Raw genomic sequence first — 27,607 nt, 5'->3', positions numbered from 1 at the left:
TTCCAGTTCACTCATTTTATTCTATGATTTCACTCTTGCTTACAGCTGAATGCATTCCCACTGTGTATATGTGCCACATTTTGTTCATGTATTCCAGTGAGTGCTGATAGACATGTAGGCTGGCTCCATTTCTCCACTGTTGTGAACAGTAAACAAACATGGGTGTCCTACAGAGGTCAAGCTGCTACGGTCCTATCCAGTCCTTATCTGGATAGTGATCAAACATACTAAGCTCAGTGGCTTGTAAAGGAAATCTTGCAGAAACGTGGCCCATTAATTTAGCGATATATAGTAGTTTCAATAATTCATGTGTATAAAACTAGTCGGTGACACATGTACATATAAAACATTTGAATGACACTCAGCAGGACACCAATGTGCTGCTGTAGTTTTGTGTTTTACTTTGACCTCCTTTAAAGAACACCAGCAATCTGTGGAAAATGTTTTATTGTATTAGGTCAATATACTGAGTATTTCCAAATAATACAAAAGTAATCCACAGACTTAATTAAGTTAAAATCAAATCATCCAGAAACTTGTCTTTCTTAGTTGTTCACAGCAATTATTAAGAGTTCACGCCCTGATTTTTTTTCCAAGAAAGATTATTCTAGCAACTTTGAGTGTTCGATCCGTGCAATAGTCCAGTCAGGCTTTACTCCTTGTGTAAATTCCCTCTGAAATCTAGGAAAAACACAAATACCATGATCTTCCATCAACTCAAATATTCTCAGACAACTACAACCCACAAGCATAAGTTAAAAGCAGTATTAACAAGAAGCTAATTCAATGGCTAATGGTTAGTCAAAATTAAAATGTTTACTCTTTAATTTAATCAGAACAGTATCACAAATACTAAAGTACACTCCAGCATTTTTAATGGTCTGATCTATATTCAACACCTAATAGCCCCTGAAAGAAATGTGGATCTTGTTGTTAAATATTTACTAAAGCACATGCCTAATATGAGCAGAAGTAATTGGACTCGGGTAATGTAAACAGCACTTTAAATATATAAACCAGCACACTGGAAACTCGGCTTAACAACTCTGTTACCAACTTAGTGAAAAATAATGAAATATGGCTCAGTTCATATATATTAAATCAATCTTTAGAGTACAGGTTTTTTTAAAAAATTTTATTTTTATTTGTTTTTTTTTCTTTTTTCTTTTTCTTTTTTCTTTTTTTTTGAGACAGGGTTTCTCTGTGTAGCTCTGGCTGTCCTGGAACTCACTCTGTAGACCAGGCTAGCCTGGTTTACATAGTAAAGTCCGGACTAGTCAGGAATATAGGGAAACCCTGTCTCAAAACAAACTAACAAAAAACCTCAGCACACAAACAAGAAACCTTTAGACAAGTGAAAACAATTCAGCATTTACTTTGTTAGTTAAAGTAAATTTGTATGTGGTTAGCAAAATAACAGTAGTTTCTCTTAAAGAATGTCGCCACTGACTTTTTATTTAGCTGCTCACCTTTCCAAAAACTTTCAAAAAAAAAATCTTTTTTAATCTCTTCAATTCTCCATCTGACTAGAGTGGTTAGCATATGAAAGGTTATAGATAAATGGCTTGTGAATGAGTAAGACTTATAACAACTATGGCACTTGGAAATCTCAAAGATGGAGGCACTTTACGCTTCATCCCATACACATTTCTGCAATGTGACCTTGCTATTTATTGTTCTTTAAAATAGAGAATAAGGTGCACCTGCATGCCCTTTAAATTGTACAAATCCTGTGAGTATTCTGACATTGTAGCATAATAACATTGCTTTAGTTCTCTTTATGCGCCCATCACTTTCCAAGTTCTTGGCATCCAGTACCAGGAAAATGGTGTTACAAGTTAAACTAAGTCTGTGAACCAAGCTGCAAAAGTCCTAGAGAAAGACATGCCACATAGGACAGATGAAGCCACTGTAGGAATGAATCCTCCTGTCTCTGAGACCCTTGCTGATGCCAGGTGAGGCAGAGGAAGCTATGGAGCTGAACTTCCATAACTCAGAAAGCAGTGAACCACAGGCAAAAGCAATAGCTGTTTGAAGCTCCTGGCTGTGGGTTTTGTTTCTTTCCCCCTTTGAAAGAGAGTATTGCTAGTATTGTAGCCTGGCTACCCTGGAATACACTGTGTAGACCAAACTGGCTTTGGGATTACAGAGATCTGCAGGTTTCTCCTTCCTGAGACCCAGCAGAAGTACTACCATTTTTAAATTTTAACAATCCTATTTCTTATTCAGTGTATCTTTATGACTTTTTTCTTCATAAACAGGTTGTCAAATTTCACTTCTGTTCTTCCTAAAGCTCTCTCTAGTTTACCCTCTCTGACACCACCTTCTATTCACAGGACAGAGGAGAGGAAATGCAGCCAGACTTACTCATAGCTTGCGCTGAGCAGCTGTTTAGTCTCCACACTCTGATCTCCCAGCTTTACCTGGAACACATGAGCTCCACTTAGAGACTCACTGGGGATGTCGGCACTAGTCAGATACCAAAAGCACATCAGGATGTTAACGAACTTCCTTCCTTAGAGAGAAAACACACAGACACACACACAAAATCAGAACAACCTATCAGCCACACGTCCAAAATGAAATCAGGCAGTAAACAGCTGCAGACCAGTCTTTCTGCACACTCCCTTGTAACTTAAAATATATGAAGTAATGCTGTTTTCTTTATTAAAGACTCTCTAAGGCTTCTGCCTGCTTTGCAACTCAATAAACAATTTGTTGTTTACCAATTGTGTTGAACATAGTCTTTACTGAGTGTACCATATGATTATTCTCAGCTTACACAAATGAAAACAACCATAAGGCAAATACCTGGTGAAAAAAGCCACATCTACATTTCTGCCCCTGCTTTAACTGTCTCAAAGGAAGGTCTTTGTTCTTCTACCCTAACTTCTCTGCTGCGCCTTAAGTCTCATAATGTATGTGTAACTCAATTAACAACCTTGGTGCTATGACAGAATTTGTCTCATAATGTATGTGTAACTCAGTTAATAACCATGCTGCTATGATGGAATTTGAAATGCTAGTGAAGAAGAAATTGTCACCTAAGAAACCATTCCAAATATTTCAAATTAATTTGCATGTGAAATTATCTATTACAAGTCCTCTACTGTCACTGCCTTAAGGATCTAAGCAGAGGTGACTTCTCCTGTGTGCCTACCTAGTAATGTATACATAAAAATCTGTAGATGGTATGATGAATCAGTGAACTTTCAGGTGTGCTATTGGAAAATTCGTGCACTAGAAAGGGAAAGGACCATATAACTACCAAAGTTCCTTCCAACTTTACCATTACTACCTAATTCCACCTGGAGTTTTGGAATCTTTATTCTTATGTGTCTTTATCTGACACCTTTGTTTTGGCTTTCTTTTATACTTTATTCCTTCCAAATAACACACAGCTAGAAATGTAAAAAGCTCACATTTCCTACACTTTAGGAAATCTGAAACATTAATATTTTTATTTAAGACATGGGAGGAGCCTGTCCTATACACATTTTCATCAACATATGGAAGTAAGTATTTTCTCTTCTTTTTTCGAGATAGGGTCTCTCTATGTAATCCTAGATGGTCTTGAACTCAGAATCCTCCTGCCTCTTCTGGGATTAAAGGACTGAGCTACCACACCTGACCCTGGATTTTCCAGCTGTATAGAGCTAGAATCTACTACCAGGCATCAACCCTTTCAATTTGGTCTTTAATCAGCTAATACAATATGGTAATTTTTCTTCTTTTTCAAATTCATATTTTTTATTGTGTATACTGGGTTGGTTTTATAAACTAGTCAAGTGATACAGGCTTTGAAAGGCTATAGGCATTTGCTCACAAAGTCCTCTGTCCTGTGGTACTCCCAGCTTTGGTTCATTTGAACAATTCTTGGTCATGTACAGTTGCCTCAGCCACTGTTACCTTTCTCATCATAGTAAATGGAGATATCGCCTGTAGATGTGTAGACAATATCATCTATGTCTGCAGCCAGTGCACTCTTATGGTTATCAGACAATGAAGTAACCTTTCCTTTTAATACCTGCAGCACCTGAGTTGGGAAAAGAAGCAGTTTATTCATTCAGTTTTTAAAGTATTTTAAAAAATGTTTATTATGAAAATTTTCAAGACTTATTTTAAAAATACTTTATCTACTCAACCTCAGAAATAAAACAGAAAGGCATCTAGTTATTCAACTAGGTAACCCCTAATAGAATGTTATATGTAAGAACAACTGGAACGCACAACATTTGCCTCTATCTATGCCATTAAGTGGCAGGAGTCATTCCAACTTTTATGACCCAAAGTACTAATAAGAACAGACACTCTCTGCCGGCACATGTTCTGCTTGAAAGCAGAAGTGAAACCATACATGTATCGTTCTATTGCAAGAATTATAGACTTTTTAAATTAAAAGAACACTTTACCTCTTTGGCTACAAGTTCTTCCAATAGATCAAATTTACACTGTGACAGCAACTTGGATACATAAGCAAAAGCCTTGAAAAAACAGGAAAGTAAAGATGACAGTTATTTCAAAACATCACATAAAATAGCACACAACATTCATAGTTAAATGGTTAGTGTAGCAAAAACTTCTTTATGGTAAATGTGATAGCAAAACCTATTACAATAATGTTGGACATGACTGCTTTTAAGTTGATTGACTTCTCTCAGATGGCTTGCTTGCATATACAGTTGCAAATGAGCTGACTACAAATTATGAATCCATTTCTAGATCTTGGGAAATGACAGTATGTGGCATATATATTAGATACCTCAATAAAAAGTTACCTTCTACTTTATTTTAAAATGATGATATAAACAACTATGATATACCTCTTAATCATTTATAGACAGCAATTAGAAAGTAAAACACTCTAGAGTCTAGATTGTACTTGTAGTCTGGAGATCTGGATTATAGACAGAATCTAAGATATATATTAGGTTTAGAAAAGTGAGAGAAAAGAGAAATAGTTTATAATCTAAGACAGTGAATCTCAACCTGAGGTATAAGATCTTATTTTAAGGAGAGGGAAGAGAAATCACCATTCTCCACACTCAGCAATGAGAAAAAGGTGGTACATTCAGATCCCACTTGTACTTCGGGAGCTTTAAGGCAGCTGAGAGAAGCCAAGTAGTAAACAAGTTCAGGAATATAAGATACAAGAGAGAACCATCTAATCTTGGAGGACCACAGAGGCTCCCTAAAGGAAGTAGCTGAAACCTAAATACTAGCTGGAGAAAAAAGGGCACGTGCGACAGAACTCTGCTAATTATTACTAGTCGAACTGTCTTTCTGCCATGCTCATGGTGAAGCCCTGAACATTAAGACCCTGGAATATGATATTTGGAGATAATACCTTTAAAGAAGTGATTAAAAAAAAACCAAAAAACCAAGGTGGTTAGTGCATCTATCATTGGTACCTTTACAACAGAAGGAAATGCATAGAGATGCCAGACATAAACAAATGTAGTGACCTGAGGAGGAAGCAAAGCTTCTCATCTCTAGATACTGGAATACTTCTGTTTAAGCTGTTTAGTCTGAGACCCCCTCTGTAATAGCCCTAGCAAACTACTACAATTCAATGCAGGTGACTTTTGAGAACATGCACATATCCAAATTCAAGGTCTCCCTGAGCACCCCAGAGACACTCAGGGTCAGGGATCTTGTATGTTTGGTAAGTTCTTACGTGCAGCACAAGTGATAATCCAGGCAATAGAAACCATAACCAATATACAGAATCCTCATCTCTAGTTTGTGTGGTCGAGAGCATAACTGAGCAAATTGCTCTAAAATGTAATAATGAATCATAATGAGGCTACCCTGGTAAGAACCGCTCAAACTAGAGTTAGTTATGAGGTACCTTGTGGGTGTTAGAAATCAAACTTAGGATCTCTGAAAGATGTTCTTTAGTCAGTGAAACATCTCTCCAGCACACTTGGGTTCACCATGTCTAAACAAGGACTGGACAAGAGGCCTTTTCAATTTGACGGTATATGATGATTTCCATTCCTGAACTAGTGTAGTTATATATGAGTGGTGAAGCAGACCCATGTGTGGGCACTGCAGAGTAAGTAGTAGGATCACACCAATTTACCTCTCTGTGCACAACTGACACAGAGAACAGACTAGCAAATTCACCCTTTCATGATGATCCTGAGGTAGGCATTATCACTCAAAACTTGTTCACTTTTATTTTTGTGCAAACATATACATTAGCCAAGAGTTGATGCAAGGAAACAGGAGTTAATACTGGCCCAGATTACATGAGTTGAAAACTCATTTACAACTACACGGGTTGGGTATAAATGGCTAGGAATTGGGGAAAATCTGAATAAGTCAGGAGTAAAATTATAAATACTAGCATATAGTCAATATTGTTAAATTATTATGCTGATGGGTTTATTCCCGTTTGAGCTGGGGAAATAAACTATGACTTTTACCTTTGTGTTAATCAACAGTTTTGAAATGCTAGGGACTGACAACCTAAGAAAACTGAAAGGAAATTAAAATAGCCTTCCATCCTAGAAAGAAATGCATGTACACACAAACTCTGTAAATGATCTTGGGATTCAAAGTGACCATTGTAAGGCAATTATCACTTGCCCTTCAGAAAGGTCACGATGGGCAAAGTCAGAGCTAGGAATCACCAGTGTGCTAGACCTGGACACTTAGCAGACCAGCAGCCTCAGCAAACTCGTATCCTTGACGGAATATATAGGTAGAGAATGAGGAAGGCAATACAGCTCTGTCAAACAGCTGGTAGGAAGTTCTGCCTTTGATCCTGAAAGGATATCTTATTACTCTGGCAATGTTATCTTATTCCTCACCATAACTTCATCCATGCAATTTATTTAACAAATACTTATTAACCGCCTACTATGTGTACCGGGCTCTGTCTTCTCTAATTTTCTAATTCTGGAAAAATCATACCCAGAAAAAGGATTAAGGTTTTAAAGTAGCAGGAACAAACAGGCCTTGAACTTAGGCCTTCACCCTAGTTTCTTAAATGAACCCCTCCTCCTTGACGACCATGCAAACACACTTAGAAGCTTATTAAAGTCAAGAAGTAGCTGAAAGATTCAGTGTCTAGGTCACTACCATCGTTGGATAACATGGGTTGCAATGAAGAAACGTCAAGGCTATACACTCGAACACGTAAGCGCTGAATGCACGAGGCGGAGAGGTCAGTTAGGGAAGCAAACAAACCTGCTTCGCCCCTTCAGAGAACTCAGCGATACTGAACTCTTTGTCGAAATAGGCCCAAATAAGGAAGGCGTAAATTCGAGTCCGGACCCAGTTGATGGGATTGGAAAATCCCAGAATGATCATTCTGGTTCTCTGGCGTTGCTGGGGCTGCTCCTCGGTGCTGTAGCTGCGGCTGAGACAAGCGGGTAAAGAAGCGAGGGCTGGAGAATATTCTGCCCGGCCGAGAAGGGGCCTTCCGGGGCCCCAGGAACGCAACGCAGGACTTGCCCGGGCCCAAGTGCAGCGAGGGATCGGAGCCACGCTTGAACCCAGGCGACGGCGGCACAGGCAGCAAACTTCAGTCAGCGTCAGCCTCACCTCGCTGGTACCGAGAGTCTGGAGTCGGGTAGCCCGGCCGGGCAGCGGCCGAGAAAACAGGGGCAGAGGTAGGAGACGGGCGGCCAGCGCCATGTTTGTGACCTTTCACCTCTGCATGCCTGTGCAGTAGCGAAAGCAGGCCGGAGGGAAACCAGCTCGCCAGGGTTGGAGAAGTGGAGCCAAGGCCGCCTAGCTGCTGCCACCTCTGGTGAGTCCTCCCATCTCGGCTGTCTAAGCAACTCAGCCCAGGCCGAAGCCCTCGGGCTCCCCGCCGCGCGCTTCGAACCAGCCGCCCTCTGGGGGTGAATCACCTTCGCGGACCTTTTCTTCTGGGGTTGTGTTTACAGGGGGAAAGTCACGCGGGGACGAACTCGTCCAAATTCCCAGACCTGTGAAAAGTAGCCTGAGCCACCATGGCTGAACAGCGTCTTCCGGTACCCCGCCTACAGGGCGTCTCGCGGGAGGAGTTCATGGAGCATCTTTACCCACAGGTGAGGAGGCCCGTCGCGGGAAGACAGGGCAGACACCCCGGAACCTTCTGGGGCCCATTTGCTCTCCTGCAACCCAGAGATTTTCGGGGAAAGAGACGGCGCTTTGCTGTCAGGGGAGAGAGCGGAAGGGACTTGTAGACCTGCTCGGGAATTAAAAGCCCTGGAGAAAACGGCCCCACATTTCTGGGGAGCAGGATGACCGGAGAAAGCTCGGTGGCATGAAGCATTTTACCAAAGCTCGCTCACTGAGAGGTCGGTCCTGGCGGGAGTCTTATTGAATTGAGACGCATGTGGCTTTTCTGATCTCACGTGCTCCTCCTTTTCTATGGAGTTTTCCTAAAGTCTAGTTCAGGATCCCTCGCCCTTCTCTTGATCCTAACAGCCCCTGACTGTATACTAGATTTTTGAAGCTCGGCATTTCAGTCTAATGAAGGCTTGATTGCAACAGGGAAACCGATGGGAACCTTCTCGTACGTTTCCTCTGGTACAGGCCATTCTTTGATTTAAATCTAGATCGTAATTGAAGGTTTAACAAGCCCTTTAGATTTTTTTAAGAAAAAAAAAAGTAGCAGAAAGTAGTTAGATTTAAGAAAAGAAAACAAGTTTGTTCTCGGAACTTTACATGAAAGTCCAAGCTTCACAGTAAGGATTCTGGCGAATATTCTAAGGGAAGACAACAAGTATGCTAGTGGTGATAGGATGGGATCTATAGATACAGCTACACTGTTCCGCTGGAGCAGCCTCAAGTGTTCCTTTGAGAAGACAGGGTTACTGACGACCCTAGAATTTCTTTCTTTCTTCCTTCCTTCCTTCCTTCCTTCCTTCCTTTCTTTCTTTCTTTCTTTCTTTCTTTCTTTCTTTCTTTCTTTCTTTCTTTCTTTCTTTCTTTCTTTTTTCGAGACAGGATTTCTCTATATAACCTGACTATCCTGGAACTCACTCTGTAAACCAGGCTGGCCTCGAACTCAGAAATCCGTCTGCCTCTGCCTCCTAAGTGCTGGGATTAAAGGCATGTGCCACCACTGCTCAGCTGACCCTAGAATTTCTAATCTATCAATATAAGGCAGAGTTTAAGTTTACTAAGAGGTTTCAGTTCATGCTTCAATAGAGAGATGCTTTGGGCTAATATTATAGTTTGATCAGGTAAAACCATGGTTCACTAACGTTGCACAAGGAGGTTAAGACCTGTCTCTTTTTTTGCAAGGTGGTGGTGACACATGCTTTTAATCCCAACATTCAGGAGGCAGAGGCAGGCAGATCTCTGAGTTCCAGGCCAAGCTGGTCTACAGAGCAAGTCCCAGGACAGCCAGGACTTCATGGAGAAATCTTGTCTCAAAAGCAAACAAACAGGAAACAAAAATATAAAAACCCCCAAAATATAAAAAAACGAATCATTTACTCCTGGTGGAGTTTAGTCTTTCTCATGAGATTCCTAGAAAATAACTGGCTTACAGGAAAGGGGATAAGCCATACCTGGTCATATATATTTTGGCCTTAGACATGGTTTGTTGCTATTATAATATTCTTATTTATAAAAAGAAATTTTATCTCCATTTAGGCAACCTCCCAGCAAGATTTTTTAAATTGTGCTGGAATTATTATTATTATCTTTTTTTTTGAGACAGGGTATCTCTGTGTAGCCCTACTTATCCTGGTACTCGATCTGTAGACCAGGCTGGTCTAACTCAGAGATCCACCTGTCTCTGCCTCCCTAGTGCTGGGATTAAAGGTATGTGCCATTTCATCCTGACTAGTTGTGCTGAATTCTTAACTTCTCAGCTGGTTAGAGACTTTAGACTGCAGGATGTGGACCTTTCCATCCCGTGTCCTTAATTTTCCCTGTCTTTCTGCCTCACTTCAGTTGCAGTAAGTCTGCTGGAAATAAAAAAGAGCAAACCAATAGAAAAACACAACAGTGTCTCATCCATAGTCATATCCTTCACTCCCGTGCTGAGATGCTAAGTCTTGACCACAGGTGTTGCCCAAAGTTAAGAAGCTTTGTTAATTCACCCTTGGTGAGGGTATATTGAAATAGCAGCCAGCTGGTTTATTCCAAGTGATCTAACTCTTGGTACAGCTTACAAACTACATGTTTACTTTATAACCCAGCGATTTTTAATTCAGTGACAGTTCCATACATGAAAATAATGAATTCTGCCCATTTTCACTCCTGTCACTCACTCTCATCCCCACCCTCTCCTGTTCCACTCTTTGTCAATAAACCTCTCTCCTACACCGACCGGTGTGTGTCACAGGGTTTATAGCAATTTCATATTTATTTGGTTCTTTTTTTAAAGATTTATTTATTAATTTTTATGTATATGAGTACACTGTAGCTGTCTTCAGATATATCAGAAGAGGATATCCAACCCCATTACAGATGGTTGTGCCACCATCTGGTTGATGGGAATTGAACTCAGGACCTCTGGAAAAGCAGTCAGTGCTCTTAACCACTGAGCCATCTCTTCAGCCCAGCAATTTCATATTTAAGAATTTACTTTGCAAAGACTTCTTTAAATATATGACAGTATCTACAGGACTCTATTATACTAGTAGTTATTAGAAGGAAACTATACATGGAAGTGTAATTTAAATAAATTATTGCTCTTTTTTATATATAAGCTATAAAAAAGTGACATGTGGGAACTGATAGCAATGAATTTCAAAGTATATGTTTTAAACTTGTAATAGAAAAGCATTGGGTGTTTTTTTTTTTTTGTTTTGTTTTTTTTAAGAAGAAAAAAGCAAATGTGTGTTTGGGGCACTTTGAATAAAAGAAATATAGGAATAGTACTTAAGAAATTAATTGGCAGTCTCTAGAGGATGAGTGAATATGAACTGGAAGAATGTGCTAAGATAGAACATTCTAAGATTGATAGTTTTCGATTTAAAGCAATACAAGAAAAACAAAGAGGGGGTTGGGAAGAGGCAATTGGATTTCTGTGATTTTTGTGGCGAACATGGTCTACATAGTGAGTTCTAGGCTAGCCAGGCCTACATAGTAAGACTGTCTCAAACAAAGCAAACAGAGTTCAACAGAAGTGAGAAATGATATAAAACAACCCTAAAATAAAAAGAATAAACAACAAGCAAGCCTATCTGGAGTTGTGGAGGGTAGAAAAGTAACCTAAAGTACTTTTAAAACAATACTTTAGTTATATGTCTTCAGTCTAAAGGTGATAAGGACTGAAAACAATTCTAGTGAGAAGACTTGGATTGTATAGCCAGGTGAGGTAGCAGTTCTGAGAGTGTTTTCTGCAAATTCTAGAATATCGCAATTGATTAAATATTGATAGTAGGGAATAAGTTATTTTTACTGTTGAACAAAACATTTGCAAAGATACAAACAATAAAGGCTAGATTTAACCTTGGCATATGTATTATTCATAATGCATAGTATATATATATATGTGTGTGTGTATGTATGTATGTGTGTGTATATATATTTATATAGAGGGAAAGAGAGAGAAATAAGTATGTAATTGCATATCTAGATCTTGCATATGCCCTTACATGTCTTTTGCTTTTAGTATTGAGAAAGCAGAAGTTACGATATAGCACTAAAATAGCTCCTGTAGAGGAGATGAATATAATAAAAATACATTATACACATACATTAAAATGTCAGAAGGAAAGTTCCCAGTGAAAAGAAACCAGAGTTTTCTTAAATGATGGATTACAGGGCTGGACAGGGAAAATAAAAAAAGATTTATAAATAATAAAAAAAAAAAAACGGGATCATCTTATTTTGCTATAAAGTAAGGAAATAATTTTAAAAGTCACAAAGAAACCAGCCTTCTGCTCAAATCTGCAATAATTTGAGCATTAAAATTACACCAGTAAAGCTGGAGGCAAAGGGATTGAATAGATGTTAGGGAAGAGCATTATGTGCCGCCTGATGTGCCCTGGGAGTTCTGCACCATTCCTTTTGTGGAGCATTCCTTACTCAAATCTAATCATGGAGAAACTAGATAAACCCAAATACAAGGCCATTCAACAAAAGAATTGGCCTGTGTGCTCAAGTATATTAAGGTCATAGAAGACAAAGAAAACTGATGAGCCATTCCAGATGGAAAGAATTGTGCTCACTGAATCTGATGTGGTGTCTCAGCCTGATTCTAGGTCAGGAAGAGAACTCTAAAGGAAATTATTGGGATAATTAGTGAAATTCTGATGCACATGGTATGTTACATAATAATGTCAGTGTGAAATATAACTTTGATAATTTCTCTGTAAGAGAATAGCTTTGTTTTCAGACTATATACTTGAGTCTTAGAGATGAGAGGACATGATATTTAACTTTGAAATGGTCCAGAAAACTTAGGTTTAATAACATGTCTATATATACTGAGTTTGTGAAAAAGTGACGACACCAGTGAGTCAAGTAGATATGCAACATGCAAATACTTATGTTCTTGTATTTCTTAGAAAGTTAGAATGTTATTAAAATTAAAAATTACAAAAATAAGGTCAACTTTAATTATATTTTTGCCATAAATAACATGAAAATACTTTAGTATTTGAATTTATTTTATTTTCCAGTTCTTAAGTTTGCTCTAGGTGTCTGATGTAAGTCATCTACATAGTTTAGTAATAGCACAAACTATTAGATGCTTTAAGCTAGACATCTTAGGCTGAAATGAACGTCACACTGATACCAAGGCAGTTGCTGTTTTTCACCTTCATTACAGAGAAAGCCTCTTGTGCTGGAAGGACTCGACTTAGGATCTTGTACAAGCAAATGGACAGTGGACTACCTGAGCCAAGCTGGAGGGACGAAGGAAGTGAGAATCCACGTTACTGCAGTTGCACAGATGGACTTCATTAGAAAGAACTTTGTCTATAGGTATTTTCTTCTGAGGTTACTCTGGGATACAAATAACTTTTCAAATCTTTAAAATATTTTTACATCATTATATAAAGACCATACTGCATTTCATCTTTAGTCTAGTTTACGTAATCATGGAATAGCTTACTCCTTTTTAATGAGTGGCTTAAAAGACAAGAATTCTGAGTTTACATAATTGTACAGAGACATTTTCCACAGGTTTATTTTTTAAATATAGGGTGCATCCTGTGTTCTGTGGAGTCATGGAACAGAGAATCTCTATTCTTGGAGTTAGGTTGCTTCTGAAGTTGTGCGCTGTGTCCGCTCAGTCTTTACTGACTCACTTCTGCTGCCATTACCCAGCACAGGAAGTTTTAAGTCTGTTATTTCTTTCTGCCTCTCAAAAAGCATAGGGCTGCATGTATTTGGTGTATAGTTTCTTTGGTTTAGTAGCATTTAAAACCCATGCTGAATCTTCTCCTGATGAAATGACCTTGCATGCTAATAACATCTTTCATGCTTGGTTGATACTGTGTTGTCTATCATGGGTAAATCAGCTGCTGAACTTCTAAACTTAAAAGTCTTAAGGTCACCTTGTACATTTCATGCACTATTTATTCCCATGCTATTTATTAAAAATGTTAGGTTAAAAAACAACAATGTTCACATTCTGAGCATGTGCAGTTCCCAGTAGATTAAATCTATTGAAAAGACCCTGTTATTCACAGAGGATTTCAGGTTAGAGATGAGCTGAATAGTTTCTGTCCAGGCCGTCCTACTTTCCAATCCTGTGTGGTAGTTGCCACAGCACTTCTCAGTTTCTGAGTGAGTAGTCACCACTATTGCTCTGGGAAACTTCACAGGCCACAGATTGAATTTAATTGCCATAAGTTTTTCCAAGGGTAAGAACTTGGCACTTTTAGTTTAATCAAAAAAGTGGAAGAAAGTACTGGAGCAATGAGTGTTCTCCAGCCTGTGGCTAATATTACTTATTTTCCATAGTCTAATGCCATAACAAGTGGCATTGAAACTTCATCCTGAATGGGTTTGATGTTTTCTTATGTCTTAAATTTGTCAAAACTTGCAAACACATACATAATGTAATAGTTTCTATTCCAGCTTCTTCAAAGCCTTTCACTAGAGCTACCAAGAACATGAACAATTATTTTTGTACAAGGAAAAAAATAGATGTGTTATTTTTTTTCCCTATTGTGGGAAATATTAAAAAAGACCAGCCAACTCTCCCAGCTACCTCTGACCACTCACTGCCCTGGCTGGGCTGGCCAGCCTGTTCTTATCTCATGGAGACTCTGACTCAGAGCTCCAAAATCTCTCCACTCAGCTCTCTAAGTTCCCACTGGTGGGTTGCTACCCCATCAGCCCCATGCTTCAAATCCCCCATGGCCTTTGTGGTGCGTATCAGGCAAACCCACGCTTTGCCTCAGTACCTTTCTCTCTTGAACCCAGAAGAGCTGCTTCCTGCAAGAAAATACAACACAAACTTAGTTCAGAAAGAACAGTAACTCAATTGCTGGGCACAACAACTAAAATCTTAATCTGTAAGCCTTATTAAATCTAAATCCTTTGGTGGGGAGTCCTGACAGATCTGCCTTTGAAACCAGGAGACACTGGTAGCTACATGTTGTCCTCACATTATCCCCATCCAAAAAAGGCCCTAACTCCTGCTTCCTCTCTTTCTCGGTCCAACCCAGAAGTCCTGCCTACTCACTTAGTGATTGGCTCGTTTATTCATTAGGGGATTGGTTCACAAGTCACCTGAGTATGTGACTCATTCCTTGTTCGCAACTCTACCCAGGAGAGCAGAATTAGCCTCAAAATACAAGCAACCCCAGGGCTAGCCATAACATTTCCCATTTAAAATATAAGATGATAAATACAAGTATTGCTTACAGATGAGAAAAATGAAGGTTTAAAAAAAGTACCTTGGTGCTGAGAGGATAAAGTGCATGCTTTGATGACCTAAGTTTGATGTCCTGGACACATGGTAGAAGAACCACCTCCGACAAGTTGTCCTGTGACCTACCTCCTCTGTACATACACACACACACACACATGCACACACACATGCACTCCATGGTGTGAATGCACCCATCCACATCTTCCTCCTTACACACAAATAAATATATGTAATAATTTTTTAAATTAAAATTAAATGATTTGCCTAAGATCATATAGTTTAAAATGATAAAACCCAGGGTGTATATTCAAATTTGCCTGTCATAAAAACCATGGGAACCATTCTTTGATAATTTTACTTACTGTTCTGCGTGCTGGTCCTAAGAAATGACAATGTAATAGATGACCTTCTGCTTAGAGCATTATGGGGCACAGAGAGTCCAAGGCTGCGGAACTTCCTAACTGCTGGAGGGATAAGGTTGTGGCAGACTAAGGTTCTACTTCTCTGGATTCAGGGGCACTTGTGAGCCTAGCTTTTGTGGAAAAGTTACAAGCATTCCTTTGTTCTCCCTAGTAAGGGGGTGCTTACTAGGGATAAGCAGTCACCCCAGTTACACAGGTAGCTATGGGCCACATTAACCTCCCCAGATCTTAAAAGAGGCTTTGGCAGGCATGATAAGTGTGTGTATATAATGAGGCTCTCAGTAGAATGTATTGAATAAGAGAGTGCTAATTAAGTTTGCTTTGTAATAAGAGATGGCCCTGAGTTGATCTCAGGAAATATCAGAGCCCTTTCTTTCTTGAGTGCTCACTCTATACCAATTCCAGCAATAGCTTGAGTTTAGATTGATATTCACACTCACAGGACCCATACTTCACAATGTGACAGAAAAGTCAGTTAGGTTTTCAGAAGAACTGGAGGCTAGAAGCAGCATATTAGCAGAATGTTATCAGTGAATTCTGTAGATATAACTCACTTTTGGCCAAGCAGTGATAACTTATTTTTAATTTAACAAGACTATGGAGATGGCATTGAAACATGCCCCAGCTTAGGTAAGTGTTCCCCAAAGCCAGTGGCCTGAAATGGGCCACAACAACTTACAGATTTCTTTAAGAGGCATTTTTACACCCTGTACACAGGAAAACCACATTCCTGTAAACAGCATTGTCTGACATCAAACCTTCATCTTTTTCTAGTATGATTTTAGGAAAACAACAGTACTAGGAAAAAGTAAGTTAGCCCAAGTCATCATCTCATAGATGATATATTTTATAGCTATCTTAGGGTTTCCAGTACTATGAAGAGACACCATGACCAAGACAACTCTATAAAGGACAACATTTAATTGGGGCTGGCTTATATGGTCAGTTCATTATCATCAAGGCAGGAAGCATGGCAGCATCCAAGCAAATATGGTGCTAGAGGAGCGGAGAGTTCTCCATCTTGTTTGGAAGGCAACCAGGAGAAACTGGCTCCCATAGCTAGGAGAAGGGTCTCTAAGCCCACCCCCATAGTAACACTTCCTCCATCAAGGCCACACCTCCTAATAGTGCCACTCCCTGGGCCAAGCATATACAAGCCACTACAATAGCTCTTCCACCTCATATTTCCCATTATACATACTTAGTAATGAGATGAACAGATTTTCAGTGGGGGGGTTAGAGGACAAACTTTTGAGGACTTCTTTGTCTTGCTATTAATATAGTATTATCTTCATGATTGGGAAATGGTTTTTGCAATTTTTAAAAAATTAATTAATTAATTAATTAATTAATTGGTATTAGGGTTAGAAGCCAGAGTCTGGTGATAGCTAGGAAGCCCTCTGCTGATAATCTATATCTAGAAAGTGCTTTTAGTTCTGGAAAGTGCTAGGACAGCTGGAGCAAAAATAACCCTCTAACTTGAAGAGTATGGTATACTGGAAACAAACATTGTTTCTTAGATGTCTAACCATTTTCTCTAGAAGCTGTAATATGGCAGGTAGAGCAGGAGCGAGGGGTGGAAATGTCTTCCCTAGAAATCTCATTACTCATGTGAGACTAGTTAGTACCTTGTCCCATTTACAAGATTTGTTTGCCCTTTACATTTGAAGATAGGGACTAGTCAGATCCTCAAAGTCTGTGTATTTTAATTTTAAATTTAGACTTTACATGGATGAGTTGCTTGCATGTGTATATGTGCACTGCAGTAAGTGTACTGCATGTGTGTCTGGTGCCCAAGGAGGCCAGAAGAGGGTATTGGATCCTCTGAAATGGGAGTTACCAATGGTTATGAGCCATGCATGTGGGAGCTGGAAACTGGATACACATCGTCGGCAAGAGCAACAAGTGCTCTTAAACCCTGAGTCCTCTCTCCAACTCTACTTTGTGTAGTTTCAAAGTAACCTGACACTGTGGAAGTACTTCTCTCAGTAACTTGAACAGAAGGACAATGACCTTTGAAGATCCATCTGTACCTATATTTAAAATCTTTAAATCTAAAAATTCAGGTAACATGTCAAATTTATATACTGCTAAATGAGGTTTTGAATATTCAGGATTCCATCCATGTGGGTTATACTAAATGCATTTTTCAAAGCATGTGACACTCAACTGTACCAAGCCTGCATGCATAGTGATTGAATTACTAGTTGGTGTGTTATTTTTACATCTAAGGATTCTGTTATGTTATTTCAGAACTTTACCTTTTAACAAGTTGGTCCAGAGAGCAGCCGAAGAAACACATGAAGAATTCTTCATTTCAGAGGTAATTTTTTTTTTTTTTTTTTTTTTAGAAATCATCAAAGCCATATAGAAAATGGGTTTTATATGTGTATGGAGGCCAGAAGTTGGCATCAATGTGGTCCTCAGTCCTTCCCTCCCTTATTTTTTATGAGGAAAGACCTTTTGGAACCTAGAAGGTTAGCTAATCAATAGGCTCCGGGGAATTTCTTGTTTTTGTCCCCTGTACTGGAATTATAAATACACACTGCCAAATATAGTTGTTTTTACATTGGCACTGGGTATTGAGCCAGTCTCATGTTTACACAGCAAGCTCTTTATCCATTGAGCCATCTTTGTAAAGAGGCCAGTAGGTTTGTTTTCTACAAAAGATCAAAAGTGATGATGTCTCAGAGCGGTAATCCCTGATAGCCATTCTTTGTGGTTTTTGTTTGTTGTTTTTTTGAGACTGGGTTTCCCTGACTATCCTGGAACTCTGTAGACCAGGCTGGCCTCTAACTCAAAGATCTGCCTGCCTCTGCCTCCCAATGCAATAGCCATTCTTAAACTTTGGTTGGCTATTCTACAAACTGTAGCTCTGCTATTTATTAGCTCTCAAACCTTGACCAAATTATTCTTTTCTTAAATACACTTATCTCTACATGAAGATTAAAAACTACTTATTTTATAAGGTTTTTGTAAGGACTAAGTGAATAAAATAATGTATACTTAGCAGTGTGCCTGACATAGAAACTACCCATCAATCACTTAACTATTAATCATTAATCCTACTTCCTCTGAAAAAATTCAGATGTTAATAGAAAACTTTCTTTTCATATCTTATATTAAAATTTTCACATTTTATAGTTACCAGTAGTTTCTTTTTATCTATGTAATATTTATTCAAGATTAAAGCAGGATTTTACATTATAGTGTAGTTCTGAGTAATTATATATTTAAATATCTTGTCTAGGGCATTAATTAATGCTTGTATATAAGTTCAGTTTTAAGTTATGTTAGAGTTGGAGTGATACCTTAGTTGGTTAAATATTTGCACAGTAAGCATGAGGATGTGAGTTTGATCCCCAACACATATAAAAATACTGGGCACCTTGGCATATACTTACAGTAATTTTAGTGCTGGGGACTAATTCCTCTTGAGAGACAAGAGGATCCTGGAGCTCACTGACCCACCAGCATAGCCAAATTGGTGAACTATCTCAAAAAGCAAGGTAGACAGCCATCTTAAGAAGAAACACAGAGGGTGGACTTCCAGCCTGACCATGATTAGAATGTCTCTTAAAACCAGCCTTCATTAGTTGTTCCTCAGTACTGTGGCCGTTCTTTGCATGTGGCTAGTCATTGCTTTTAATAATTTGTTTTCCCATCAAAAGTTAATGAATGACAGAGATTTAAATAGCCATGAAGTGTGTCATAAAAGAACCAAAGACAAATTAAAAGGTTAAGTTTAAAAATTATGGAGTGTATAAACAGATTACCAGGAAAGTTGACACTGAGATTGGACTCTGAACACCAGGGAGTAATGCCTGTGGAAGGAAGAGGAAGCTGGAGGACTCGGGGTGTGCTGGGGAGCCGTCAGACAAACTACACAGCTTCTAGTATACCTGTGAAACCCTGACCATCAGAGGAGTCCTACATAGGTGGCAGCTTCTAGACCTCTTACGGTCTTCTTTGATTATTGCTTGGGTCTACCATGTGTGAACCATGTAATCTTGGGTCAGATGCTAAGGTGAACATGAAGAAATTGACAGCTGGCAGCCCCAAATTAAAGGCATTCTTTTCAAATATGTAAGAGCCCTTTCTTGATGGAGAACTGAGCATCACATCTTTGCTAAATGACAATTCAAATTTCGAAGAATGTACTTTGAAACTAATTTAAAGAATGATTTCATTGTGGCACTAAAAATATGAAAAGAGCTAAATTGTTCAATTTATAATTGTAGATTTATAAAGTGCAATGAGATATGCCTCAAAGTGTGTCATAGCAGTCTGTATTGGTTTCTAGAAAGCAGAGTTCTTGTATTGGATTGTGCCTGCACTTGGACTGCTTGATCTCAGTTCTCCGTTCTCTGAGGAAATGTACATAGCACGGGTGGGTTTGTGGTTTGTGGTGCTAGTGATCGAATCCATGGGACCACAGATGCTGGGAACATAGTCAGACTTAGCCCTGCAGTGACTATTTTATAATCAGTTTTCTTACTTAGCTACTCAGGTAGTCAGATGTGGAAATGATAACTTTGGAAACTACTTGCATAATTTTGCATTTCTGAGTCATGCACGAGCTGACTCTTCAGAAGGTCTTGGTGTGAGGATGCAAGTTAACTGAGGATAGACACATGATATTGTAGGATAGTACAGTGCAGTTTTCTGTTTTTTAATGTGCTAAACGGTGTCGTTTTTATTTACCTCATCTTATATTGTATCAGGTTTATTGTTGGACTCATTTTATTTAGCAAATATTAAAACTGTGTGAGTTGAAGTATATGTTAACCAGGAGCTTAGGGCATGCTTATGTTGCTGTTAGAATTGCTTTATTTACTGCTTTGTGTATCCAGTTTTGAACAGCATATAAAGACTTTTCTTTACATGGCCACGAGGGAGCATCCGTAGAAAGGGTAAGGTAATTGAACTTTTTATATGAGTTAACTAAATCATGTTTTAAGATTTACTCCCTCCTCCTTATTTCTTTTTATTTTTTTAATGAATGCTGATGGTATTTTTCTTTGGGGTGTTTAAGGATGAGAAGTACTACTTACGGTCACTTGGAGAAGATCCAAGGAAGGTAAGAATTGTGGATTTGAAGCAATCACTTAAAATATCAGTGACCATTTTCACATTATCACTTTGAATTTTATATTATTGTTGGACATATAACCCATTTTGTTGTTTTCTGTTTCTTTTGATGATCTATGCCCTTGAATGAGAAATCTTTTTTTCTTTTTTACTTTTTTGAGACAGGGTTTCTCTGTTTAGCCCTGGCTGTTCTAGTACTCACTCTGTAGACCAGGCTGGCCTTGAACTCAGAAATCTGCCTAACTCTGTTGGGATTAAAGATGTGCGCCACCACTGCCCAGCTTTTTTTTTTTTTTTTTTTTTGAGAAATCTTTAGAAGTTAATTATTTAGTTGCTCAGAACTATAGAATCTTAGAGTCATCTAATTTACTTACACACAGTAAGAATCCCAACTGCTAAGTATTTTACAGATGATGATAATTTGGCTAATGACATACTTACCTAAAAGCACTGAAGATTTATTAGATGAGCCTTTATGTGTATTCAGAGCCAAATTACTAATAAAAAAATATGAGTCTTACTGAAAGTAGGAAGAACTCCTTCTTTGGGAAGATTGGGTGTTGCTACTGGGCTTTTCCCATCATTGGGCTTTAAAGCACAGAATGAAGACTGCCTCTTCGTCCTTACTACTCGATGTGTGGGCGCCTTACAGTGATCTGTATGCCTGTGTTGTTTCTTATGAAATTCTTTCCAGATACCAATCTAAATACTTTTGTATATCTGTCAATCCAGGATGTTGCAGATATCAGACAGCAGTTTCCATCCTTAGGAGGAGATATTACATTTCCAATGTTCTTCAGAGAGGAGCAGTTCTTTTCCAGTGTTTTTCGAATCAGTTCACCTGGATTACAGCTCTGGACTCACTATGATGTACGTTACAAAATAAGTACTGTAAAGGTACAGGAGTCTGTTGCTCTTGCAGGTCTGATGTTCGTGGTTTGAGCTTTATAGGCTAGTTTGTAGGTCAGTGCAGGGTCTGAGGTAACAGAATTTAAGAGGGGCAGTAGTAATGTGGAATCAGCTGAGAGCAAAGCCTAGCTTCTTGCATGGTTCTCAGTGGTGAGGTTCTTACATCATCACAGACACAATAAACCACACATAAAAGGGAGTTATGGTTTTGGTCTGTGAAAAGGGGTCACCGGGGGCTAGTAGGGGGAATGTAGATGGGCAAAGCAGTATGATAGGATGAAATGAAACAATTGACCGGCTGTCCAAGTCATATTATTTAGGGGAAAGGTGGAGCTTATAGGGAAGGACTTGCAAGAAGAGTTTGAGGTTTCTGAAGGTCTTAGGATATATCCTGTGAGAATATTGGATGTGTGCTGATTTATATATGAGTAGGATGTGCAGTCTTTGATTTTGATTCTGTGTTCTTATGGTTTTATTTATGTATTTAATATACATGTAAACATAATATGCAAATTTTAAATGGTGTGTATAGTTTGGTGTTGGCAGCAGGAGAAATAAGAAGCTAATGCAGTAACCAGTACATTTCCAGAGTTTTTTGGTGTTTTGAAATGGGACACTTTGTTTTGAACTCCTAGCTAGACTTGACCTCAGACCTTTCTTTCTCTGCCTCCCAACTGGCAGGAATCTAGGTGTGTGCCAACGTGCCAAACTGTGATGCAGTTGTATTGGAATGATTGGTGAGAAAATGATGTGCTTCATTTTAGCTTTATAGATTATGCTTTAAGTTTTAAGTATTTCCTTTGACACTGAGTGGCAATAGAACATAATGCTTTTCTTAAAAGGAAGTCAGAGGAACAGAGGTTATAATTTACAGAGTTAAAGTTTGCTAGTGAAGGGTTGGTGCTAAAAGATTGTGTCAGTAGTGAAGATCCATGAATGATCGCTCACTCAGTGTATGTCTTAATTCTTCAACTGAGTCATGTGCCTCTGCCTTTTAACATTTGCACAATCAGCACCAAGAGAGGGTACCCTTTATGTACCCAGGGAAAGTTAACAGTGACTCCTTGAAAAGCATACTATGGAAATTTGCCTGATTGTGTAGTCCTTTACAAACAGTCTCATGGTCACAGTTTTCATGGCCGTGCTGCAGGTGAAATATATGCAGTGTTTAAAGAGGGGCTGTGCTAGTGCCTTCTGTTTGACCCAAGGCATTCCTCAACAGCTTAGTAAGATAATCATTAACCAAAGGCAGCCTCAGCTGGACTTACACTGTATTTCCACTTCCTGTTTTCCTAATTTGCTGGTCCTTCTCATGTTTCTTAACATGGGAAGGAATGTATTCAATAAAGATACTTTGAATTATGACTGTGAGTTTTGCATAAGTCAAATCTCACAAAGGAATAGGGTTAAGTAGCTGTAGTGACTCAGATATGTGATCTCAGCTGCTTAGAAGCTGAGGCCTGAGTATCAGAAGGTCAGTATGGGCAACATAGTGAGATCCTGTGTAATCAACACCCCCCACACCCAGAAAAAAGAATAAGGTTTGAAGTTAACTATTTAGAATGTCATTGAATTGAATTTTGGATACTGCTTACACATCTCCTTATTGATCTTTAGGTAATGGATAATTTTTTAATACAAGTGACAGGAAAGAAGCGGGTTACACTGTTCAGTCCTCGGGACGCACAATATTTATATTTATCAGGTATGATTTAATTTATGTTTCTAGAGTTTATTCAGTTATTTTAAAGTAATGTAGGAAGACCATGTTGTAGGATACTTCTTCCTAAATGTGCTGTATTGTCCATTGTGTGTGTAGTGATTGGCAGGCAGTATAAAGGAGTTTTCAAGGCCAGGTGTAGTGGCACTCTCACTAAAGCCCAGCACTGAGGAGGCTGAGGCTAGTGGCTCTCTAAGTTGCCTGGGCTACAGAGGGAGTTCTAGGACAGCCCTGGCAACACAGAGAAATCCTGTGTCAAAACAAGAGGAGAGAAGTTTAAGGCCAGTCCTTGCTCAGCTGCATATAGTTCAAGGTCAGCCTGGGATATGTGAGAAGCTGTCTCAAAAACAAAGAAGCCAAACGTATACACACACATGTACGTGTGTGTGTGTGTGTGTGTGTGTGTGTGTGTGTGTGTGTGCAGTTTTCAGGTTATCTTATAGCATTACATAGATGGACATCAGTTGCCATATTTAAAGAATGGTCACTGAAAATTATCTTAGGTTCCAGAAGAATAGCTAGTTCTTAAAGTGTGAATACAGTAATTGAAAAGAACTAAGTTTCAAGTTTATATTTGTGATTGCTTTCTAAAATGTGGACTTGGTTTAACCTATATGATCTCACTTGGGGACTTTCAGGTTCTAAATCAGAAGTGCTGAATATCGACAGCCCAGACCTGGATAAATATCCACTCTTTCCTAAAGCAAGGAGGTATGAGTGTTCCCTTGAAGCTGGTGATGTCCTATTCATTCCTGGTAAGCTTTCTAAACCACACTAATGTAGTTTTTTTTGTATTTGTGTCTAGATATCCAGGTACATTGTATCACAGCTGCTTATAGTCTTCAGAACAGTAAACTTATACAAGTTTATACCCTTTTAACACTAGGCTGTACCATTAGTGTAAGGATATAGTAGGTCATTCCATCTGTTGTTCACATAACTACATGATGTTTTCTCAAAATATATTCCTGTCATAAAGCAATCCATAACTTGTTAAGATAGTATTGTGAGTTACTTTACTACATGAATATCATCATATCTGAGAAAAGATTGTACCTGGTTGTTTTTTAAAAATTATTTTATTTCTAAAGACTGTAGACATTTTAGAAATGGTAAAAGAAGTTTTCCATTTCTAAAAGATTATGAATTTTCTTTAATATTATATTAATTTGAAATTTTTTTTTCTGTATAGTTTCTATGTTCAATAAATACATGTTAGTTTAGATACCCATAAAATTTCCATGTTGTTAGTAACTATGATAATATGCCTAATTTTTTGTAATTAATACTTTTTACTTAAGTGAATACTTGAATATTATAAAGACCAAAAGTAATGGGGTTTATTGGCCAGTTTCACGTGTGTAATTCTATTTGCTGTATTAATACATGTGTAATCCTAAACTATTGATACCTTTATATTCAGTGGTAGAATTAACTTTTGAAACATTCATAAACAGTAAAAATCAGGTAATATACTCTTAGATTGTAAATTCCTTGAGCATAAGGAGCCATGTTCTTGCTAAGTTTTGTATTCTCCTAAGAGCAGCACTCTCCTACAGCTGACTCAGGACGGTGGGCACTGACTTATACTCTTCTTCCAGCAGCAGCGCTCCTAGCTTAAGTCTATTGCCATTTTGTAAATTAAAGTTTTGGTTTTCATATTTTTAGAACATGATTAAAGCTGTGTAGTTTTCTCTTATTCTGTGTTTAGATTTTGTAGGTTATATTTGCATGTATTTTAATATAAAACTAAGATTCCCATCTTTAGACTTAATTATCAGAATGTTAGCTTGTGTTATATTAACAAGTGAAAGAAGATTCTGAAAGACTTTATAATTAAAACCAAAACTGTTGTAAGATTACTTTTATAAATAAAAGTATTGTTTTTCCATGAGCACTCTTAGAATGCATGTCTCTACGATTTAAACCCTCCTTTCACAAGACTGAAACATTTCTTGGCATGATTAGCATTCCATCTGTTATACTGAGGTGTTCTTTAATATTCTTTTGGCACTTCCATTTTGAAAATGTTAGTTGAAAACAGTAAACTTTCTAGTGAAAATGAAAAAAAGTAGCTCAATAATGTGATCAAGTTTCTTCTTTATCACCACTACCAGCAAAGGATTTGCTGTAGCCGGAAAAAAAAAAAAGGGATGGATCTATGTACCTTAGAAATGTAAGAAGTAAAGCAACAGTGCACGCTGCCCACGTTAGGAACCAGACTGCCGCTGGGACAGGAAGTGTTTGAGACCGAGTACTGTATTGAGTCACAAAGGACCAGGCCAAGTCTTTAAATAATTAAAATGTCCTGTGTACAAAATGCCCCATGTTCTGCTGTAGTTGTGTAAATCAGGAAGTGTAAACATGTAACACAAAAGACTGCCCTGAATCTGAGGATCTTAAAGCAAATACAACTTTATTATGTCTTTCAAGCTAGATGGGAAAATGACAATTCCTCAGGCATTGAGAACAAGGGCTGTGCTCCTGACACTGAGCTAGCTGGCAGATGAGTGAGTGACTGGAAAGCAGGGAACATGCGAGCGATGGGAGCTTGCTACAGACTGCCTTTATGAAACTCGTGATATTTCACTGACATTTGTTTTTTTTAAAAAAAAAGAACGTAGGTTTTATTTTTAACTTTCTTTTTAAAAAAAACTTTCTGCAGCTTTATGGTTCCATAATGTAGTTTCTGAAGAGTTTGGCGTGGCGGTGAATATCTTCTGGAAGCACCTTCCATCAGAATGCTATGACACAACAGATACCTATGGCAACAAAGAGCCTCTAGCAGCATCCAGAGCTCTGCAGATCTTGGACAGAGCTCTAAAAACACTGGCTGAATTACCAGAGGAATACAGGGACTTCTATGCGCGTCAAATGGTCTTACGTATTCAAGACAAAGCCTACTGCAAGAACTCTGAATAAAATTTTAAAAATAAATAAAAAGCAGCTCAAGTATTTGAAAACTATAACAAGATATAAAACAAAGATGCTTTTTAAAATAGGAAGATAAGTCTGAGATTTATAGTATAAAAGAAGATGCATATCTGATTTCTACTTGGTATAGATTGAAAATGCTTAGTGGGACCATTCTTTAGCTCTAAGATGTAAATTGATAAAATTTGGAGTTAATAAAAAAATCTATTGAATCACACTACATAAAGTCTACTGGTGGAGTGGCCTTGTTTTTTTCCGATGATTTAGTGATACCACCAGAGCCTTGTCCACCCAACCCCCACCCTACTGTCTCTCAAGCACAGGATTGGCATTATCCTAGGTCTAGCTACCCTCGTGGTCATGGGATGATTGCCAGTAGCAGCTGGGGCCTTGTGTGTCTTCATTTGTATGCAGTGGAGGAGTCTGGCTGGATTCCACAGGCACTGTCTTACATGAAGCCGCTTTCCAGAATTCCCTTAGCCTTAATGCTTTGAAATGTCTTCCCCCTGTCCATCAATGAGTCTGTTACCACATGCGATAAAATTACACATAGGAGTGGGCTGCTCTTCCTTGAGGTACAGGAAGTGTATTAAGAGAACAGAATGGTTAAGTTTAGATATTTAAGAAAACTTACAGGGTGCTTTGAATTATCGGGACTAAGTAGATTTGATAGTGTGATAGATCATGAGTTTTGGAATTTATCCAAAAGAAATCTCATTTGATGCTGGCCTTTCCTGGTGTTTTCCCTTCAAATACTTCTTTCAAAGATGAGAAATCCTTCTAATGTAATTTTTGAAGACAGCTGTGTGTGTGCATGTGTGTGTATTCCCTGTACCTAATTCACTCAGCGCCATTGAAGAACAGCTGACCTTACTGAACATGGGTCCATCAAAAGTAATCTAAGGTCATCAATTTAATACATTTTAATTTCAGAGGAAGTATTTACTCTTGAAGGTAGTAGTAAATCATTTACTCATGGCCTGTTTAGAGTTGAACTAATTTCAGGCATTCAAAGGAAATGACAATAGACCAAAAAGGAAAAATATATAAAAAATGTGACTTTTCCTAGGTATCTTTGGAAGATAAAAGTGAAATTATTGAAATAAACAAGGTTAAATTAGCAGATTATTTTAAATCTTTACTTCTTAGCCTGAACACCGCATTTATTTAATGATTTTTCTCTCAGGAAAAAGTTGGAAGTCCTTAGTTCATTCAGTATTTAGTTAGCGTTGAATCAGTTCAGAGTCACATAGAGAGCTGGGAACACAATGGTAGAGCACTTTACCTAGCATGGGTAACTGGGTTCAGACCTCATTACCAAAAGTGAGGGTCATATACACAAGTTAAAATCTGAACCAAATCTTGAAAATATAACTGATACAACACTACAAAATTCACATAAGGAAAAGCATGTATGAGTGGTGCTAGTTACTCTATTTCTTCTCAAACTTGTTAACCCCTCTTGTAGTGGATTGAAGCACTGCAGTGAATTTGACATTTTAGGACAATCCTCCCAGTCACATTTTTTTTTTTTTTGATCTTAGTTTAAGGCCAAATGAATAAAATATACATTAATGTAATTCATTCGACTTTAAATTTTTTATTGAATCAATTTTAGGAATGATCTAATCACCCTGGGTTGCACAGATGGTTCTGGTTAAGCAAGAACATCATTCAGTTCTGCTACAGAAACCGAATTACAATGGTAGTGGCCATATTAGTCATTACACCCCATCCTTT

At 38.3% G+C, this 27,607-nt stretch overlaps 2 protein-coding genes across 2 annotated transcripts; one reads left to right on the top strand and one right to left on the bottom strand.

Annotated features, from left to right (window-relative positions):
• Maip1 (matrix AAA peptidase interacting protein 1) lies at nucleotides 1-8,002 on the bottom strand. The gene is made up of 5 exons (XM_031367541.1): nucleotides 7,198-8,002; nucleotides 4,413-4,484; nucleotides 3,910-4,036; nucleotides 2,368-2,515; nucleotides 1-681 (listed from the first exon to the last, which is right to left on the bottom strand). The coding sequence occupies exons 1-5, from the start codon at nucleotides 7,645-7,647 to the stop codon at nucleotides 603-605; spliced, it is 876 nt and encodes a 291-aa protein (XP_031223401.1). The 5' UTR covers nucleotides 7,648-8,002; the 3' UTR covers nucleotides 1-602.
• On the top strand, nucleotides 7,607-26,093 carry Tyw5 (tRNA-yW synthesizing protein 5). Its single transcript, XM_031367540.1, has 9 exons — nucleotides 7,607-7,762; nucleotides 7,902-8,045; nucleotides 12,737-12,891; nucleotides 17,467-17,536; nucleotides 20,249-20,293; nucleotides 21,037-21,174; nucleotides 22,831-22,918; nucleotides 23,572-23,688; nucleotides 25,599-26,093. The coding sequence occupies exons 2-9, from the start codon at nucleotides 7,968-7,970 to the stop codon at nucleotides 25,853-25,855; spliced, it is 948 nt and encodes a 315-aa protein (XP_031223400.1). The 5' UTR covers nucleotides 7,607-7,762; nucleotides 7,902-7,967; the 3' UTR covers nucleotides 25,856-26,093.
• Nucleotides 26,094-27,607: the final 1,514 nt, after the last annotated feature.

This window comes from Mastomys coucha, unplaced genomic scaffold (assembly GCF_008632895.1).
Source record: "Mastomys coucha isolate ucsf_1 unplaced genomic scaffold, UCSF_Mcou_1 pScaffold14, whole genome shotgun sequence".
NCBI lineage: Eukaryota > Metazoa > Chordata > Mammalia > Rodentia > Muridae > Mastomys > Mastomys coucha.
The sequence above is the reverse complement of the archived record's forward strand: the minus strand, read 5'-3'. Positions and strand labels throughout refer to the sequence as shown.

Bases quoted from the DNA above. Each gene is read 5' to 3' on its own strand.
- Maip1 (XM_031367541.1), bottom strand. From the start codon at position 7,647: ATGGCGCTGGCCGCCCGTCTCCTACCTCTGCCCCTGTTTTCTCGGCCG. The intron at 4,485-7,197 runs GTTTGTTTGCTT...TGTTTTTTCAAG, and splicing joins TCTCTGAAGGGGCGAAGCAG to GCTTTTGCTTATGTATCCAA. The intron at 4,037-4,412 runs GTAAAGTGTTCT...TTCCCAACTCAG, and splicing joins AAGAACTTGTAGCCAAAGAG to GTGCTGCAGGTATTAAAAGG.
- Tyw5 (XM_031367540.1), top strand. From the start codon at position 7,968: ATGGCTGAACAGCGTCTTCCGGTACCCCGCCTACAGGGCGTCTCGCGG. The intron at 21,175-22,830 runs GTACGTTACAAA...ATTGATCTTTAG, and splicing joins AGCTCTGGACTCACTATGAT to GTAATGGATAATTTTTTAAT. The intron at 23,689-25,598 runs GTAAGCTTTCTA...AACTTTCTGCAG, and splicing joins TGATGTCCTATTCATTCCTG to CTTTATGGTTCCATAATGTA.